This window comes from Oryctolagus cuniculus, chromosome 13 (assembly GCF_964237555.1).
Source record: "Oryctolagus cuniculus chromosome 13, mOryCun1.1, whole genome shotgun sequence".
NCBI lineage: Eukaryota > Metazoa > Chordata > Mammalia > Lagomorpha > Leporidae > Oryctolagus > Oryctolagus cuniculus.
In genome coordinates this window covers 32,570,612-32,590,341 of record NC_091444.1, presented here as the reverse complement: position 1 = coordinate 32,590,341, position 19,730 = coordinate 32,570,612, and the positions used below count along the sequence as shown (strand labels likewise).

The following is a 19,730-nucleotide window of genomic DNA, read 5'->3' as shown; positions in this document are numbered from 1 at the left end:
CTGGAGTCAAACAGATTGCGTTTGAATCGAGATCCCATCAATTCCTATCAGTGTAACCTCAGGTAAGTCAGTTAACCTTTCTGACTGGGTTTCTCAACTCTAACATGGGGTCCCTAGTCCCTGTTACTTCAAAAAGAATTATGTAAAAACAGCTTGCATGATATCTGGCACACAGTAAATAAATCCAATGAAGGCCCTCCCAAGTGCCTCTTCCCACTATCCTTACTTGCTGATGCCCTGTGTCATCATGTATCCACAGAATCCCCAAAGAGGTACATCTGTAATCTTCTAATGCTGCTTTGCACACTATTCATAAAGATGAGAACATTCCAGTAGTATGACAGTACCCACCCAAAAACCAAAAAAAAATATTATAGTTAGCTCAACCATAACCTGAAATGGGGAAAAAGAGCAATGTCCAATTCCTCAAAGTCTAGTTTCGTTATTTTGTAGGAATTGTGCATTATCAGACTCAACACACCTAAAGTGAACGAGTATTTTACAAATCAAAACATAATTCAAGCAAGATACTTGCTAATTTTTGATTATCCAACAATCCAGATAAGAAGTAAGTTTCCTTTCAAATTTTTCCAACTTTAGAATTCATCTTTGACTACTATTTTTATAAAAAATAAGCACAATATATAAGGAATTCAAGACTTTGAACTCAAAAATAATCATGAATATTTACAAGGTGATTACTATGTATCAAACATCAGTCACACACATCAGTGTATTTCACTTCACTTTCACAAATCCTTAAGAGGTAAGGATCATTATTACTACTACATGTAACAGATGTTCTGAAGCAAGGCAGTCTGGTTCTAGAATCTGTGGCCTTAGCAACTATGCCTACTATATTCTATATATTATTGCCTCAACTACATACTACTCAACCAAAATGATATTTAGCAAGAAATAATATTCTTTTGATTTTTAAAAAGGCACTGTAGATTCAAGCGCATGGTACAAAATTCACACACGCACGATCATTTTTTTCTTTAAAAAGTCTCAACCTCATTAATGAGAATACTACATAGGTAGCCACTTTCAGCAGCTATAAATAGTTGGAATATTTCTTCATAGAGGGCTGAAAGACGTATAGAACCATTATTAATTTTAATTCAACAGTAAAGATTTCCACACCAGCTCTATAATGACTAGTTCTTATCCTTCATTTACACCTACATTTCCCGTGTCAAAATGCTCCATGTGCCATATTGCTAAACATAAGTTCGCTTTGATTACAACTGTTGTTCAAATCAGACTTCCCCACATTAAAACTAAACAGCATATTTTAAGACATCAGTACAATGAGACCTAGCCTTAAACTGTTATCAACAATGTGTACAATCCTGCCCATTCTCATTTCAAATTTAGAGGCTCACTTTTGTCTAAACTGTAATCTATTTGGCATTTTCAGTAAACAAATATTAAGCTGAATTATTTACGAAGTTACAATTCCACACATTCCTATGAAAGCAGCTTTTATGTGAGAGTTAAAACACTGTTGCCAAGCAACGCAGGGGCAACTTAAGGTCAGCATCTTTCTCTCCCACCCCCTCCGCCTTCCATACCCCAATGTCCATTTAAAAACTAAATCCTGAAAAGTGCTGAAAACCACCTAGAGCCCTGTGTGAAGCAGTCCCTCCATTCCTAGGTTACCTTCTTTGGAAGCAAGAACTAGGTAGATCTAAGAACCAGAAGGAATGCACATCTTTAAAACTAATAGCAATTTAGGGGCCGGCGCCAGGGCGCAGTAGGTTAATCTTCCACCTGTGGTGCCAGTATCCCATATGGGCGCTGGTTCTAGTCCCGGCTGCTCCTCTTCCAATTCAGCTCTCTGCTGCGGTCCGGGAGTGCAGTGGAGGATGGCCCAAATGCTGGGGCCCAGCACTTGCATGGGAGACCAGGAAGAAGCGTCTGGTTCCTGGCTTCGGATAGGCGCAGCTCCAGCCCTTGCGGCCATTTGGGGAGTGAACCAACGGAAGGAAGACCTTTCTCTCTGTCTCTCCCTCTGTCTATAACTCTCTCAAATAAATGAAATCTTAAAAAAAAAATAGCAATTTAGAATATAAATCTAAGTTATAAGGAATCAAAGCCAACTAGAAATTTCAAAAGCATTCCCACCACTAAATCACTAGCTATGAAATACAAGATTGTCATTTATGAGCAATGTAAGAGAAACAGAAGTGTTCACATCACGGAACTGCAAAAAGCAAATACCTAGCACTTTCAATAACTTTTTTTCCTAAGGACTTTTTATTGAAATTTGCTGTCCTGTAATGACTAAAGAAGTGCTTTCTAACAGAAATAAGCTATCATTTTCCCTTACTACAGAATTATCACTGCAGTTTCCTTAAAACAAAATAAAATTTTAAATTGACATACTGGCAATTTCAAATAAATGAAAACCTTCCAATACAAGAGTGCAAGTAATATATAACCAATGCTTTTCCCACAGACTGAAAGTGCCTATTTGCTTCTGTCCCATCTTGAGGAAAGGAGAATTAAATTCCAAGAAATCTGACTGAAGTTTAGCCAGCTTTCTGAGGAAAGAGTAAAAAGAAACTGAAAGCTAAGGAAGGGCCAGCACTATGGCACAGCGGCTTAAGCCACTGCCTGCAGTGCCGGCATCCCATGTGGATGGCAGTTCAAGTCCTGGGTTCTCCACTTCCATTCCAGCTCCCTGCTAATGAGCCTGGGAAAGCAGAGGAAGACAGCCCAAGTCCTTGGGCCCTGTACCCACATGAGAGACTTGGATGAAGTTCCTCACTCCTGGCTTCGGTCTGGCCCATTTCAGTCGTTTGTTTAAAGAAAACAAAAAGTTCTTCAAAATTCAAAAATATGAAATCAGATTTCTTTTTCCAATTCATTATAAGGGCTGAGTTTTTTTTATCTTTTTTTTCTACAGAGTCTAATCTGTTGATAAGGCCATCCAATCTTTTTTCATTTTAGATACTTTCATAGGTAGAAGTATGTTTTAGGGCTTTGGTTACCATCTTCTTTTTTTTTTTTCTTAAGAATTATTTATTTATTTGAAAGTTAGAGTTAGAGAGAGAGAGAGAGAGAGAGAGGTCTCTGATCTGCTAGTTCACTCCCCAGTTGGCCACAACAGCCGGAGCTGCACTGATCCAAAGCCAGGTGCCAGGATCTTCTTCTGAGTCTCCCATGTGGGTACAGGGGCCCAAGGACTTGGGCCATCTTCCACTGCTTTCCTAGGCCATAGCAGGGAGCTGGATCAAAAGTGGAACAGCCGGGACTCAAACTAGCTCCCACATGGGATGCCGGTACTGCAGGCGGCGGCTTAACCCATGTCACATGCCAGCCCCTCTTTTTTCCAATTTAATATAAGGGCTGATTTTTTTTTTTTTAACCTCCAGATAAGTCAGAGGGAGAAAATAAATTGGAGGGGAAAAGGTTATGAAAATCAGAAAATCAATCCAGAAGACCAAATAACCAATTAATAGGAATTCTAGAAAGAGAAAACAGAAAGTGACAAAAATAATCAGACATTAAACCAACAAACAAAACAACCTGCCTGAAAGTGAGTAACATGAATTTATTACTGACTGATGACCTAGCCTATTAATATCCAGCCATCCTAGGGCATTTCACTGAAAAATTTCAGAGTAACAAGGGTAAAGAGAAGATTCTAAAAGCTTTCAAAGAGTAAAGAATCAAGAAGCAAAATAGTAGTGAACCAATAATAGACAAATGGGGTGGGAGGGGAAGGCAGAAACAAGAAAGTAGAAGAATCAGTTTCAAATTTCTGAGCAAATTATTTTCCAGCGTGGACACCTATGTTATACTAGTTTGCTGTGGATAACAAAACAACAGCAACTGATTCTCTCAGAGAAGTACATAATCTATTTGACAAGGCCTCACTCTCTCTGGGAGCTCTGATGGTGGTCAGTATTCTTTGACTGATAGCCACATCACTTCAACCCATGCCTTTCTGGTTACACTGCCTATTCTGCTTCTGTGAATTCTCCCTGCATATCTGAAGTACTTAGCATTGAATTTACAGCCCTTCCACATAATTTGCGATGACATCTGGGTATCAAGATCGTTAACAGAATTATATCTGAAGAACTACTTTTACCAAGTAACATACACTCATTAACTTTCAGGAATTAGGACATTTATATACCATTTGGGAAGTGATATATCAGACAACTATATAATAAAAAAATACTTACATGCTTTCTGATATCACTACCAAAATGTGGGATAAAGCTAAGAATAAAGAGGACATTTGTCCAAGAAACAAATACCACTACACAACGGAGTAGCAAACGAAATTCCCAGGACGGGAATAAAGCAATACTGCAGAAAGACAGTGCACAGCAAATAAAGAACAACCAGTCTAGACCACTACAGGACAAGGTAAACATTCCAAAGAAAGGTTTAACAGTGTTTTTTGAAGAGTATGGAAAGACCTTGTATAAATAACCAAGCAAATGAGAAGAGGCTTAGTGTTAACTCCAGAAAAACTGTAAGAAAATAAATCAAAGAAAGTAAACATTAATCCCCCAAATGCGATGCCGGTATCCCATACTGGAGAGCTGGTTCCAGCTCTGGCTGCTTGTCTTCCAATCCAGCTCCCTGCTAACGGGAAGGCGGCAGAAGACAGCCTAAATGCTTGAGCCACTACACCCACATGGATGTGGGAGATCAGGATGGAGGTCCTGGTTCCGGCATTGGCCTGGCCCAAACCTGGCTATTGTGGACATTTGAGGAATGAATCAGCAGATGTAAGCTCTCTTATCATTCTCTGTCTATAATTCTGTCATTTAAATAAATAAATACATAAAAATATAATATCTAGTATTTTTTAAAACATTCAGCTTTCTTCAGTCTGCCTTCCTTTTTTTATTTTTATTTTGTATTTTGTATTTATTTATTTGGTAAAGTTATAGACAGTGAGAGAGAGAGAAACAGAGAGAAAGGTCTTCCTTCCATTGGTTCACTCCCCAAATGGCTGCTACGGCCGGTGCTGCAGCGATCAGAAGCCAGGAGCCAGGTGCTTCCTCCTGGTCTCCCATAAGGGTGCAGGGGCCCAAGCATTTGGGCCATCCTCCACTGCCTTCCACGGCCACAACAGAGAGCTGGATTGGAAGAGGAGCAACCGGGACTGGAACCCGGTGCCCATATGGGATGCCGGCACTGCAAGGCGGAGGATTAACCAAGGGAGCCACAGGGCCGGCTCAAAAATACCTAGTATTGATAAAAACATAATATAAATATTATTTAAGAAATAGGAGTAAATATCAGGAAAATAAAACTTAATATATTCTAATGTAGAAAGAGTCTGAGAAAAATGACTTGTTCAGACCATCACAGTAAAACATTTGTCATGTTTTAAAGTCTCTTACACCTTGAACGAATATGAAATTCCTATGAAAACTCTTTAAAAAGTATTTATTTTAAATTTCCAAGTCAGTGTTCATTACAAGTAAAAAGTACAAAAAAAGCACTCTAAAGTATTACCTACAATGTATCCAACTTCCATAAACTGTAATGATACTACAACTCTATTCAGCTTTACTTTGAATCCAGTTTACATCTGCATGAACTCTGTCTTTAGAGACTTTGTAGTATTAGAAGCACTGGAAAAAACCCTGTGCTCTGAATATAATCAGTCCACAGAAATGAAAAAAGCAACTTTCCTGAGTTCTTCTGTAATACTATGCTGAGGGCAACAGCCTCTTCTACTCACAGTACAAGGGTAGGGGAAAATAGGAGGAAAAAAAAGATAAATGTTATTCTCTACTTACTTAATACTGCCTGAAAAATTCATCTAATTCAAGCATACATAAATGTACTTATCTATGCTTGTAATCAATATTATTAGTTTTTTTGAAATTGGCCCCATATACAGTTAGCCACCTAATTTGAATTTTATGTAGTGTAACTCATGTTAAAATGTCATTTAGACATACCAATCTAGATTTTTCTAAATGTCAAGTAAATTTTATCTACTTATTTAGTTGAAATCATTTATCTAAATTGTAAAACTTTAAAAGATACAAGGGACACTTAACACTTCTTAGATCATTAACTGTTTCAATCACATAGTACTTTTTGTTGTTCAGATGTAAACTAAAACACAACTTTTTTTAAAAAAAGGATTGTTTATTTTTCCTTAAGTACAAAATCAAAATGTAAACTTTTTTTTTTTTTTTTTTTTTTTTTTTTTGACAGGCAGAGTTAGACAGTGAAAGAAAGAGAGAAAAAGGTCTTCCTTCCGTTGGTTCACCCCCGAAATGGCTGCTTTGGCCAGCATGCTGCGGCCGGCGTGCCGAGCTGATCTGACGCCAGGAGCCGGGTGCTTCCTCCTGGTCTCCCAGGAGGAAATGTAAACATTTTTACAAGAAAGAAATACCCCAGGGTATTGGCTGCATAGGGTTGGTGGTTCTAGACACAAATTGCTTTTGGAACAAAGCTACTCTGTTTTGAGTATCAAACAATTTTTCACTGGTCCTAGTTTATTATTGTACCCATGATCACTGAGGTATAAAAAAAGAAAGTCAAAGACAAGTGCAAATGGTACAAATGGTCAAACAGGAAAATGCAATAATGCCACTGGAAAGACGCTTCATAAATTTCCATTACTCATGACAGAAATAATCACAAAGCAAAAATGTTTCCAATATGTCATTTTAAAAACAAAACAAAAATCTTTAGTATCCATGATTGCACTAGTTCTTCCTCATCTAATGGTGCCAAATCTTTCCCAAATTCCTACAACAGAAAGTATAATTCTCCAAAAATAGTATCCATGTATTTATAATCACTTATGAGACACTTTAAAACAGCAGCAGTAGTGAGAGCCATTATTAAATACGCAATTTGAGTCCTTAGATACTCAAGAGAAAGGTAAGCTTAAGCAGATTAGAAAACTTTCATTAGAATTAGGCAAAATGGGGGCTGGCACTGTGACATAGCAGGTTAAGCTGCCAACTACAGTACCAGGATCCCATATAGGTGTCAGTTTGAGTCCCGGCTTCTCCACTTCCAATCCAGCTCCCTAACGCACCTCGGAAACATGGCTCAAGAACTTGAGTCTCTGCACCCTTGCTGGAGACCCAGAAGAAGCTCCTGGCTCCTGAGTTGCAGTCATCTGGGGAGCGAACCAGCGAATGGAATATGGCGCTCTCACTCTCTCTGTCTTTCTCCCCCCCCTGCCTCTGTCACTCTGTGACTCTGCCTTTCAAATAAATATATAAATCTTAAAAAAAAAAAAAAAAAAAAGAATGAGGCAAAATGAACTCTCCCTATACTGCTTTCTGTAATTGCTGCACTAAGTAGTATCATAAAAACACAAAAAACAGCAAATGCTGACAGGCATAAGGAGAAAGAGAAACTCATATATGCTGCTTGTAGGAATGTTTTTGTGTTTTTTGATAATCCAATTCTAACAGTATGAAGGTTTCTTGGAAAACTAAAAATAGAACTACAAGATGACCACAATCTGACTACTTGGCATATAACCAAAGGAAATGAAATCAGTATATTGAACAGATATCTGCATGCCCATATTTATTGCAGCACTGTTTACAGTAACCAAGATATGGAATCAACCTAAATGTTCATCAATAGACACACGGGTAAAGAAAATGTGGTATATATACACAATTGCTCTTCCATGGCATACTAGGATGACTACAGTTAACAACAAGGCATTGTATACCTTAAAATAGCTTCAAGAGATGATTTTTACTGTACTCACCATAAAAAATAAAATGACAAAAGTTTAGGGTAATGGATATACTAAGTACCTCAATTTGATCATTACCCAAAGTACACATGCATTTAATTATCACATCATACCTCATAAATATGTATAATTATTATGTGTCAAGCAAAAAAAAAATTTTAGATTAGGTAAAGGAACTTGAAAAAATGTTTCAGCCCTAGACTAGCAAGAAATTCCTAAATGCTCTTCTTGCCATAGCTTCAACTGTTTTCTCAAAACAAAACAAAAATTTCAAGACTTTTTTTTTTTTTTTTTGGACAGGCAGAGTGGACAGTGAGAGAGAGACAGAGAGAAAGGTCTTCCTTTGCCGTTGGTTCACCCTCCAATGGCCGCCGCGCTGTGGCCAGCGCACCTCGCTGATCCGATGGCAGGAGCCAGGTACTTATCCTGGTCTCCCATGGGGTGCAGGGCCCAAGGACTTGGGCCATCCTCCACTGTACTTCCGGGCCACAGCAGAGAGCTGGCCTGGAAGAGGGGCAACTGGGACAGAATCCGGTGCCCCGACTGGGACTAGAACCTGGTGTGCTGGCGCCGCAAGGCGGAGGATTAGCCTAGTGAGCCGCGGCGCCAGCTTCAAGACACTCTTGTCTCCTGACTGTATAAAGTACTTTTTGTTGGCAATGGAAATCAAGGCATAAAATACAACTATGTACTTTAATTTACAAAAAAAAGAAAAAAAAAAAGAAAAAACTCAAAACTCAAAAAAACACTATGACATTAAAAGACATTTCAGGCTTTCTTTGGTACATTAAATTAAAAACAAAACAAAAACAAACAAACAAACACTTCAGGTCCACAGGTCAAAAAGGCTGTAATGGAAGTCTATAAAATCATGAAAAGAATTTAGGTTCTTAATCTGTCAATCAGCCAACTATCAGTAAGGATGATTTGCTACCATTATTTCCTAAAGCTCTAACGTTTCACATTTTAGGAATCATATACCATCATAATTATTTCTGTGAGTGAAAGTCTCAAGTTGAAGCCATAGCCCTGATTTTGGCATCTAGTCTACAAAATGCACAAATGGTAGAATTTCAGATAGGAGAGATATAAGACCTCCTTCTGAAGGATTTACCTGATTCTATTTGGTTTTTGAGTTCTAACAGCAGGGTCTTAATAATTGGCAACTTCCATTCTTAGTAAAACCATTATGAAACTAAAGAATCCCAAAATTAAATTAAATTATGCTGCATACAAACAGGGATTTTCATAAAATCTAAAACTATGTAATTCTATAGTGTGGTTTTCCATCTCAAAACTTTAGTTTTAGAGCTAAAAAGGTTAACGCACTGAACCCTACATAAAAGTGTTACCTGTTTGGCTTTTGAGTTCTTCTCAGTTGAACTTTTCTCATTTGCAGTTCCATCCATTCCTCTCAAAACACTGATGAAATCTTTCTTAGAAACAGTTGATATCAATTTAGCACGCTTTCTAATAGAACCTCCAGCTTCTTTAACCTTTTCATCAACATTCTTTTGATGTTTTTGGACAGCATTAAATAATTGCACCACACCCCTAAGGAACATAAAGTGACCAGAAAAATGTTGTTAAACAATTATGCTGAAATATAAACTCTATGAGTGTAGGAACAGTATATGTTCACTAACTGAAAAAGAGCAAACACTTAACAGGCAACCAAACAAAAGCGCTAAATGGTTAAATACATCAGAAAAATGAACACACATTTCAATGAATGAAAATAACTTTTTGAAAATAAAATAAACATATGTGCACTGTTATATGTATTTTTCACAGCTTTGGTCTAAATTAATTTTTGTGCATTTAGAACTGAGAATTATTTTGAACACAAATATCCGATTCTCAAAATATAATTAATTATACAATGGCTGAAAGCATTGCAATGTAATAGAAAAACCACAGTCTTTACAGTTAGTTGTCTCAGCATTGAACTCCCATCTGCTGGATAGGTTTCAATTTCATCTGTAAATCAGAAAAATACCTACAACTCTTTCTGCTATAAAACTAACTTTAAAATGCTACTTTTTAAAGACATTTATTTTTAAAGCTTTGTTCTATATATGTTAGTTCAGCCAAAGATGAATTCTGAAAATCAAGACCCGCAGTGCCCAGTACAAGAGCTATAAGCCACATATGGCCAGCAAGCACTTGCAATGCATGAATTGCCATGGGCTATCAATGTAAATACACCCTGGATTTCACAGACTTAATACAAAAAAGAGAATCTTTAATTCTCATTAATAACGTTTATTCCAAGTACATGTTAAAACAGCATTTTTTAAATATAATGAGTTAAATAAAAATATATTATTGAAATTAATTTCACCTATTTTACTTGTTTCAATGAGGCTATGAGAGAAAAGTTTTTAAGGATTTACTTATATGAAAGACACATTAACAGAGAGATTTTTCTATCCACTGGTTCACAATGCAAATGCCCACAACAGGCAGGACTGGGCCAGGCTGAAGTCAGGAGCCAGAAACTCCATTTGGGTCTTTCACATGCATGCCAGGAACTCAAGTACTCAATCCATCATTTGCTGCTTCCCTGGAACATTAGCAGGGAGCTGGATTGGAAGCAGAATAGCCAGGACTCAAACCAGCTCAGATATAGGACATGGGAATTGCAAGTGCTGGCTTAACACATGGCACCACAACACACATCTTGAGAAAATTTTAAACTATATATGTAGTTCACTTTATATTTCTACTGGACAGCACTCAATAAGGCCATTAAGATTCTTTCTAGCCCTAAAATTCTTTAATCTACGGATTATCTTGTAACAACTGTCAGCATTCCTACTTGTTCTTGCTGGGTTCTCATGAATGAAAGCCCAAACTGCTCTTTACCCTGGCCATCTCTCAGAGCTATGTTTGCAGTGCATAACATTGAGGGACAAAGTAATATCTCTTTCCAGACAAGGAACAGTTTTTTATTAATCACTATAAAAGTGACAGATCTTAGGTGGGCATTGTGGTGCAGCTGGTTAAGCCTCTGCTTGGGATGCCCACATCCTATAACAGAGTGCTGGCTTGAATTTCAGCTACTCCATGCTTCCCATCCAGATCCCTGGTAATCTGCTTGGGAAGTAGCAGACAATGGCCCAAGTCCTTGGGTTCCTGTCATCCACATGGGAGACCCTTAATCTACGGGAGTTCCTGACTCCTGACTTTGGCCTGGTCTAACTTTAGCTCTTGTAGGCATCTGGGAAGGGAACCAGTGGAGGGAAAAATCAATCTCAATCTCTCTCTCTTTCTCCCTGTTTCTATCACTCTATCAAATAAATAAATAAAAATATTTTTTAAAATAGTGATAGATTCCTCAACGCAGTGTTCCTTTCCTGTAGCATTACCCACTGTATGTGCAGGCATCCATCTAGGGCACCTGCACTGCCTCTGTGGGACAATGGGAACCAATGGGAATGTGAGCTCTGGCTACTGCTTTTGCCATGAGTAATAAAGTCCTTTGTCTCTGACCCAAAAGTCTCTTATATCTACAGCATTCAAAATACTTTAGCAGGCTAGCTTATTAGTTTTTTAAGAACAATAAAATTCTACACATTTCACACCAGGACCAGGGTGAAACAAGTGAGGTGCTGGGATATAAATTTAAGAAGGAACTCACTGTCATGTCCTGACCCTGCATTTTTCCAAGTTCATCATACGTATTAATTCATTTAATTCTCAGAGAGCACCTATGCGCTGGGTATACCATTATCCTCTCTTTACAAGTAAACTGAGACAGAGAGAAAGTAAGTAGCCTGTCCAAGAAATCACAGCTAGTAACACTGTTGAGATCTCAACCTAAGAGTCTGACCCTGTCACCCATGCCCTTAATCACCACACCACACTATCTCATTATGTAACATTCTGATGGATTAAAAAATGATCAAAATAACTTAGGTAGCTAAGAATTTAAAAGTAATTCTATTAGATATAACTGCTGTATTTTTAAATAGCAATTTAAATGTGAAGCCTTCCCCAACTCTCCCAGACAATCTCCTGTTGTATATTCCTAACACATAGAATATGCCTCTGTCTTCAAAAAAGATTACTACCTACAGATGATTTGGCAAAGGACTACCTAGCAGCTACCATATCCTATTTATCTCTGGACACAGAAGACATGAAATAAATGTTTGGTGCCAATGATTTAAAAAAAATTTTTTTAAAAGGACAAGAGTGAAAAGGAGAGCATGAAGCTGCCATAACGTGTAATATGCTATATCATCAATGTAATACAAGATAAAAATAATCACCTAGTGCCATAAATTCTGATAACTATTATAAGAGAAATGCAGCAAGAGGTCTGATTACACAGTTCTCATAGCTGTAAAAACAAGATAAACCGAAATAGGTTTATACCAAATATACACTTAGCACATTATATTCTTGCCTCTTGAGACCTGCAAAATCCTTGGTTGAATTCAGTGTTGAATAGCTGGCTTAGAAATATATCACTTGGCTCTGAGAAGGCAGAGCTTAAGAATCAAATCTGATAAAATATAGATCACTATCAAAGCTTTACTAGATTTATTTTTTAAAGGGCAAAACCAGTCTTACCTCGTTGCAATTCTCTGAAGATTTCTCTCTGCTTCTTTGTCTTTGACAACATCTGGCTTTACTCTGCACATCATTTCCCACTCCCGCCTCTTATCAAGCTGTGTTATAAATATTGTTATATGAAAGAACATTAGACATTTTTGAAAGTGCAGCAAACTTTGATATGATATTCTGTGAAAGGACAAAGGTAATAAATCATTCTGGTTTAGTTTGTCATACAGACTTTTAAAAAAACCCACAATCTTAGGGCTTCAGCTCAGAGAGTCTGTGGTTAGCACTCAGCGTGTCATGTGAGAAGCACAAAGTGAGTTTCTTTCAGGTTCTCTGACAGCAGGGGTCTGGACAGCAGCCAGCACGTTCAGCCAGGCAGGACTAGGTAGGGTATGAGAGAGCTACTGCTTGATCTGCCATCACCAATCATGAGAGAAGCAGAGGAAGACGCCACACCAGTTTCTTTGGTAACTACAGACATAAATACTTTTTCTCCTTATTTTCAGAATCTAACTTCCTCAGCATTAAGAATGTAGAACATGTATCAGCTTTTAAAAGAACACCATCATTTCTAGATGTTTATACAACTATTTTTCTTTACACAAAATCATTTAAATCCATTTCTCCTCTTGAAGCACACATGACCAATATCTTTGCCATATATGTCCTATCAGCCACAAGTGACTGCTAACTGATTACCTCTTTTTATGCAGAAATAGAAGAGAAACTGTGAAATAAGATCCAAAAGACAACATTCTCTAATTCAAAATTATCTGCAAATAGTATCCTAGTCCCAACCACCTGACTATTCAGGTCTCCTTTTGAGACTAACATTTAACCAGATATCAAATATACTAATATGGGGCCAGTGTTGAGGAATAACAGGTTAAGCCATTGTCTGCAGTGCAGGTATGGACACCACTTCCTATCCAGTTCCCTGTTAATTCACCTGAGAAGGCAGAAGAAGACAGCCTAAGTCCTTGGCCCCGGCACCCCCATGGGAATCCCCGATGAGGCTCCTGGATCCTGGCTTTGGCCTGGCGCACCCTTGGCCATTGGGGCCATTTATGGAGTGAACCAGTGGATGGAAGAGTCTCTCTGTCTCTCTCTCTCTGTGTGTGTGTGTGTGTGAGAGAGAGAGAGAGAGAGAGTGTCTGTCTTTCGAATACATCTTTAAAAAAATTTTCTTTAATTATGTACTAATATGATGAACTAATTACCAAGAAGCTACTAAGCTTCCATAGCATCAAAACCAGTAATAAAGACCAGTGGAGGAGCCAGTGTTGCAGCACAGTGGGTTCAGCCACAGCCTGCAGTGCCAAAATCCCGTATGGGTGCTGATTTGAGTCCCAGCTGCTCCACTTCCGAACCAGCTCCCTGCTGATGTGCCTGGGAAGGCAGCGGAGAATGGCCCAAGTCCTTGGGCTCCTGCACCCATGTGGGACAGAGAAGCTCCTGGCTTCCGGGTTCTGCCTGGCATAGCCCTGGATGTTGCAGCCATCTAGGGAGTAAACTAGCAGACAGAAGATCTTTCTCTGTCTCTCCTTCTCTCTCTCTCTGTAACCCTACCAAATAAATAAATAAATCTTAAAAAAAAAAAAAAAAGATCAGTGGAAATGATACCTTTTCTCTCTTCATTTCCTTCACTTTCATTTTTCATAAATGAAATCACAGTAAACCAAATTGCTGCTCTCACTACAATACAGCCTAATTCCTTTCTAAAAAAATAAATTATTCTCCAGATAATTAATTTTTGCAGTCAAAAAATTCACTCACACTATGCCAGAAATAAAAAACAAATCTGATTTATAAGTTTGGAATAGTCAATTATCAATAATACTCAAGGAGTAATATGTATGTTAAATACCAGACCATCTTTCATTTTGAAAAGTATTTTTTCCTTTTGTAATAAGTGGCAAATATACTGGAAACCTATAATACTTAGCATTAATGAATATTCTCAAAAATGTATACAAGGAGCACTGATACATGCTGTGTCATGTTCTGGTATCAACATGTGTTCACACGCATTATGTGGACAGTGTCAACTTTAACATAGCTTTGACCTAGAACAAAATTAAAAACTCATTCTTCTTGGTTTCAAAACATGGTTCTTACCCTCACTGGAACTTTGGGACTAAAGGTAATTAAAGACTCAGGTATTTTTAAAGCCTCTTCTAGCTTTTGACAGATAATACAGATTCAAATTTTCAGCTGGACAGCAAGCTGTAAGATTTATAGACAAAAATTTTCATAAAGTATAAAGAGAATATTGAAGTAATAGAAAATGTTATGTTTCTATGAGCAACATTTGAAAAGTTCCACCTTTATGTAGCCTTTCATACAGTCATCTGTACTAAAAGCAAACAAGACAAGGGAAGAGTAAACATAAAGGAAATACATGCCAATCCAAAACTATTTTTCTTTCATTGTTACCTATAAAATGCCTCATAGAAATTAGTACTATATACTGATTGAAATTCATTTTTTTAACTTATTTCAGGAAACAAATATTTCAGATATACAGATACTTCATCAAGTATAAGGGATATAAAACCCTTACCATAGTTTATTTTTATAGTATTTAACAGCAAACTTACATCTAATGTTTAGCCTTTAATTCAATGATTATACCAACTTCCATTATCAGTGGTTTAAAAAAATCATAACAAATAAAGTTTATCAAATATTAAAATAATCAGTTTGTAGAACTCAACCTGTCATATACTCACAGATTTATATTATGAAGTAGGTTTTTAGGGAAATAAAAGAATTTAACATGCTTCTATTAATTCAGAACCTAATAAAGTCAGCACACAGCTAAAATGAACAAAATATTTAGACCCAGGAACTACTGCTACATGTATAATTGCATGATTTTTTTTAATTAATTTATTTAAAAAGCAGAGTTACAGAGAGAGAGACAGAGACCTAAATCTTCCATCTGCTGGTTCACTCTCCAAATGGCTGCAACAACAGGATCTAGGACGATATACAGCCAGGAGCCAGGAGCTTCTTCTGGGTCTCCTTCATGGGTGCAGGGACCCAAGCCCATAGGCCATCTTCTACTGCTTTCCCAGGTACATTAGCAGGGAGCTGGATCAGAAGTGCAAGAGCCAGGACTCAAACCAGTACCCATCAAGGAATGCCAGCACTGCAGGAGGCAGCTTTACCAATTATGCCATAGCAGTGGCCCCTAATTAGCCGATTTTAAAAAGATAAATTTTCGGGCCGGCACTGTGACACGGTGGGTTAAAACCCTGGCCTGAAGCACAGGCATCCCATATGGGCAGGTGCCAGTTCTAGTCCCAGCTGCTCCTCTTCCAATCTAGCTCTCTGCTATGGCCTGGGAAAGCAACAGAAGATGGCCCAAGTCCTTGGGCCCCTGCACCCATGTGGGAGACTCGAAAGATGCTCCTGACTCCTGGCTTCAGATCGGCACAGCTCTGGCCGTTGTGGATGGAAGACCTCTCTCTCTGCCTCTACCTCAATCTGTAACTCTGTCTTTCAAATAAATAAAATAAATTTAAAAAAATCAAAAAGATAAATTTTCAGGGTTGGTGTTGTTGTATAGCAGGTAAAGTCTCCATCTGCGATACCAGCATCCCATATGGCTACCAGTCCTGTCTCCACTGCTCTACTTCCCATCCAGCTCCCTACTAATGGCCTGGGAAAAGTAGCAGAGATTGGCCCAAGTGCTTGGGTCCCTGCACCCATATGGGAGACCTAGATGAAGCTCCTGGCTCCTGGCTTCAGCCTGGCCCAGCCATCTGGGGAGTGAACCAGTATACAGAAGACCTCTCTTTATGTTTCTGTCTCTCCCTTTCTCTCTGTAACTCTGCTTTTCAAATAAATAAATAAATCTTTAAAAAAAATGATAAATTAACTTAGAGTTTATGTTCTCTTGCTTTGCTTAGATAATTAAAAAGTGAACATGCTCAATAAACTAATTTAAATTTCTGAATATAACCTTGGCTATCTATCCCTATATGAAAAGCAAATTAAAAACTGGAATGTTGGGGCCAGCGCCATGGTGCACTAGGTTAATCCTCTGCCTGCAGTACTGACATCCCATATGGGCGCCGATTCTAGTCCTGGCTGCTCCATTTCCAATCCAGCTCTCTGCTATGGCCTGGGAAAGCAGTAGAAGATGGCCCAAGTCCTTGGGTCCCTTCACCCACGTGGGAGACCAGGAAGAAGCGCCTGGCTCCTGGCTTTGGATTGGTGCAGCTCCGGCCACAGTGGCCATTTAGGGAGTGAACCAACGGAAGGAAAACCCACCCCCCCACACCTCTCCCCCTCCCTCTCACTGTCTGTAACTCTACCTCTCAAATAAAATAAATAAAATCTTTAATTAAAAAAAAACTGGAATGTTAATTGGACAAAGACTGCAAGGAACAATTTAGTATAGGTAAGAACTAAAGCAAACAATCTAATCTACAAGACAACTGGTAGAACACACCTGTTTTCTTCTCTCAAGTCTTTCTTGCTTTAACTTTTCTTTTTCCTTTTCCAGTTCTTTATTTTTGACTAGAATGGTGGGTTTACTTTTAGGCGTTTTCTTGTTGAGGATTTTAGCCATGGCATCTGCCCAGCCCATATTAGTTCCAGCACATGATTCTCCAGCATTTTCATTTTCTTTGTCACAGGGTTCAGCATCATCCTCATTGTCAGCATCTATTGCTTCATCATCAGAAAAATGACCCTTTTCTGATCCACAGCTTCCTATAGATCCTAAAAGCAAAAAAGTCAAATTGTAACATCCTGGACAGAGGTTGTCTATGCCAGAGCCGTATCCCTAGGACTCTTCATGAAGCTCCACCTATCCCCATTTTTTTAAGAGGGCACTTTCTGAGTTCAATTGCTACAGAACCAATGGAGAAGAGTAGGATCATCTACCCCATTGTCATCAGCCCCCAAAGACCCAGCCCAGCAGGGGAAGCAATGTGGCTATAAGACGCAGGACCCAGGCATCAGGAACAAATCTAATGACATCTGTCATTTGTCTGACATGACAATGGTGACTGCACCAACTGATATCGTCATGGAATTACAGCAGAGTATTACTCAAGTACATGGACCTTACTTGTATCATTAAAGTAGCCTGAAGAAACTAACAGACATTGTCAAAAAATAATAACATAAAATTTTATTAAAATCACATAAGCACCTTTTCTAAGGAATTTGGTCCAGATATTTAAAGCTCTGAACTTGTGTGCAGAAAAAATATTAAAAAAATTAAACCAACCCCATTTTTAAAAATTTGCTGTAACACTATAAAATTAGGCATCTTAACATTTTTTGGAGAAAAAAATCTAGTGATATGCCCAAGACAACAAAATTTAAATGCACTGCCCAGTGACTGAATGAAAATACTAAATTCTGAGTTGAAGACATATATCTGTAAGTGCACTATTGAATTTTATCATACAGAACCACTGGGGGAAAAAAGCATATACAAGTTACCAGTAAATTAATTCATCACTTAAGATTCAAATGGCTAGGGTTAGAGGATTTCTAGAAACAACAGTGCAGTCAGCAGCTTTGCTTGAGAATCCTTTTACTGAGAAGTTTCGGGTCTTTTAAGTTCAGCAGTCTTTCTCAACTTCAGAAGTTAAATGTACCCTAACAAACACAGCATTGACAGCCAGTATAGTGTATGGGCATCTACATGACTCAGGGCCCTCTGGAGAGCTTATTTTGTTCTTTACAAACCTATGGAATTTATTAGGAAATCCTTCAAAGGAGAAAATCATCCACTAGCTTAGTAACTTGGGATGTTTTTCAATAAGCTGAAGAAGAGCTAATAAAGGCTGAGAAATCAATGAAGAGGAAAACTCAGACATAAACAAACAGCTGTCACTCAGAATTAATATCTTTGGGTAACAAACATGCTTTCTTTGGTTGACTCTAGAACTACCTGAATTGCAAATTTTTTTGAGAGGCAGAATTACAGATAGAGAAAGGGAGTGTCAAAGAGAAAGGTCTTCTATTCACTGGTTCACTCCTCAAATGGCCACAAAGGCAGGGGCTAGGCCAGGCTGAAATCAGGACCCAGTAGCCTCATCTGGGCCTCCCATGTAGGGGCAAGGGTCAAACATTTGGGCCATCTTCCACTGTTTTCCCAGGCACATTAGTAGGGAACTGGATCAGAAGAGGTGCAGCAGGGACTCAAAACTGGCACCCATATAGGATTGGCAGTGTGCCAGGCAGTGGCTTAACCCAATGCGCCCCAACACTGGTCCATGTCACATATTTAATTTCAAGCTCTCTTCTATATACTAAGTTACTTTAAGACATGTGAAAACATGTAATTACAGGTTTTGATAAACAAATATAAGGCATACATAAAAATTATAGGATTGTCCACTATATATACAAATATATAAATGTAAGTATACACACATACACACAGAGAGAGAAACAGAGAGAGAGAGAGAGAGAGAGGTGCACATCTAAATTTTGTCAAAAAAAAAAAAATAAAAAGCTGAAAGCACTTTTATCAGTTCTATGACAGTGGGTGTATCTACTCTATACCAAATTCCAGGGCCACATTTTTCCCAGAGAAGCACCTCCCAGGACCAGTGTTCCCTGTAAATTATGTTGAAAACATTTTTGTTCCTGAGAGTCAGTAGTACTACGCAGACAGTAATAACAAAACAATTCTCAGGAAAAGTGTTTCTTTTAATAAATATTTATCTAAATGTAAAGAATTAAGATAAAATTTAGAAGTTTGTGTCAATATGAGTGATTAAAAGCAGAAAATACTCCACTAGTTCCTGATAGAATGTCAAAACTACAACACTGACATCTAGTGTTTTGTCCTGATATACTCACAAACTGTAATAAATTTCAAATTTTTCAGCTGCATTGTAAAGGCAGCCAAAAAGCTTTATGATTGTATAGGCCACTCCAATTCTCCACTTCGAAACTCTGGTTACTTTTCTGTGATGTTATTTTGCACCCAGCTTAACTACCACCACATGCATATCATGGACACACAATAAATCAGTAAGTTTTTATAATACCATTTTCTATATCCTGCACTCAGCCCACCAATAAAAAAAAATCCAGAATACTTTGTCTAAGTCATGGTTTTCATTTCATTATTTTTTAAAGACGCTTTAGCTAAGAGATTTGGGATCAGCTATTCACTACCAATGGAAATGACATGGTATATAAGTAAATTTAAAATGACATAATGAAGCCTCCTAGCATACTGAAAAATAAGATTTACTTCTAGGATGCCAAAAATTATCACTACACAATGAGAAAGTAAAACTCTTTCATTAAGATTTTACTGTATTTTACTAAGATCAAATTTCTCAAATTTTCTATTAACTAATTCTTTTATTCTTAATTTGAAAGAGAGAAAGATCTTCAATCTACTGGTTCATTCCCCAAATGTCCACAACAGCTGGGCCTAGGTCAGGCC

At 38.0% G+C, this 19,730-nt stretch overlaps 1 protein-coding gene across 1 annotated transcript in view; it reads right to left on the bottom strand.

Moving 5' to 3' along the window:
- The window catches only part of RRP15 (ribosomal RNA processing 15 homolog), a 59,279-nt gene that overhangs the window by 27,022 nt on the left and 12,527 nt on the right, over positions 1 to 19,730 (bottom strand). Inside the window, exons 2-4 of the mRNA XM_002717399.5 lie at positions 16,758 to 17,029; positions 12,305 to 12,402; positions 9,076 to 9,277 (exon numbers count right to left, since the gene is read on the bottom strand). Coding sequence (XP_002717445.1) covers positions 9,076 to 9,277; positions 12,305 to 12,402; positions 16,758 to 17,029 — 572 coding nt within the window. The remainder of the gene's footprint in view (positions 1 to 9,075; positions 9,278 to 12,304; positions 12,403 to 16,757; positions 17,030 to 19,730) is intronic.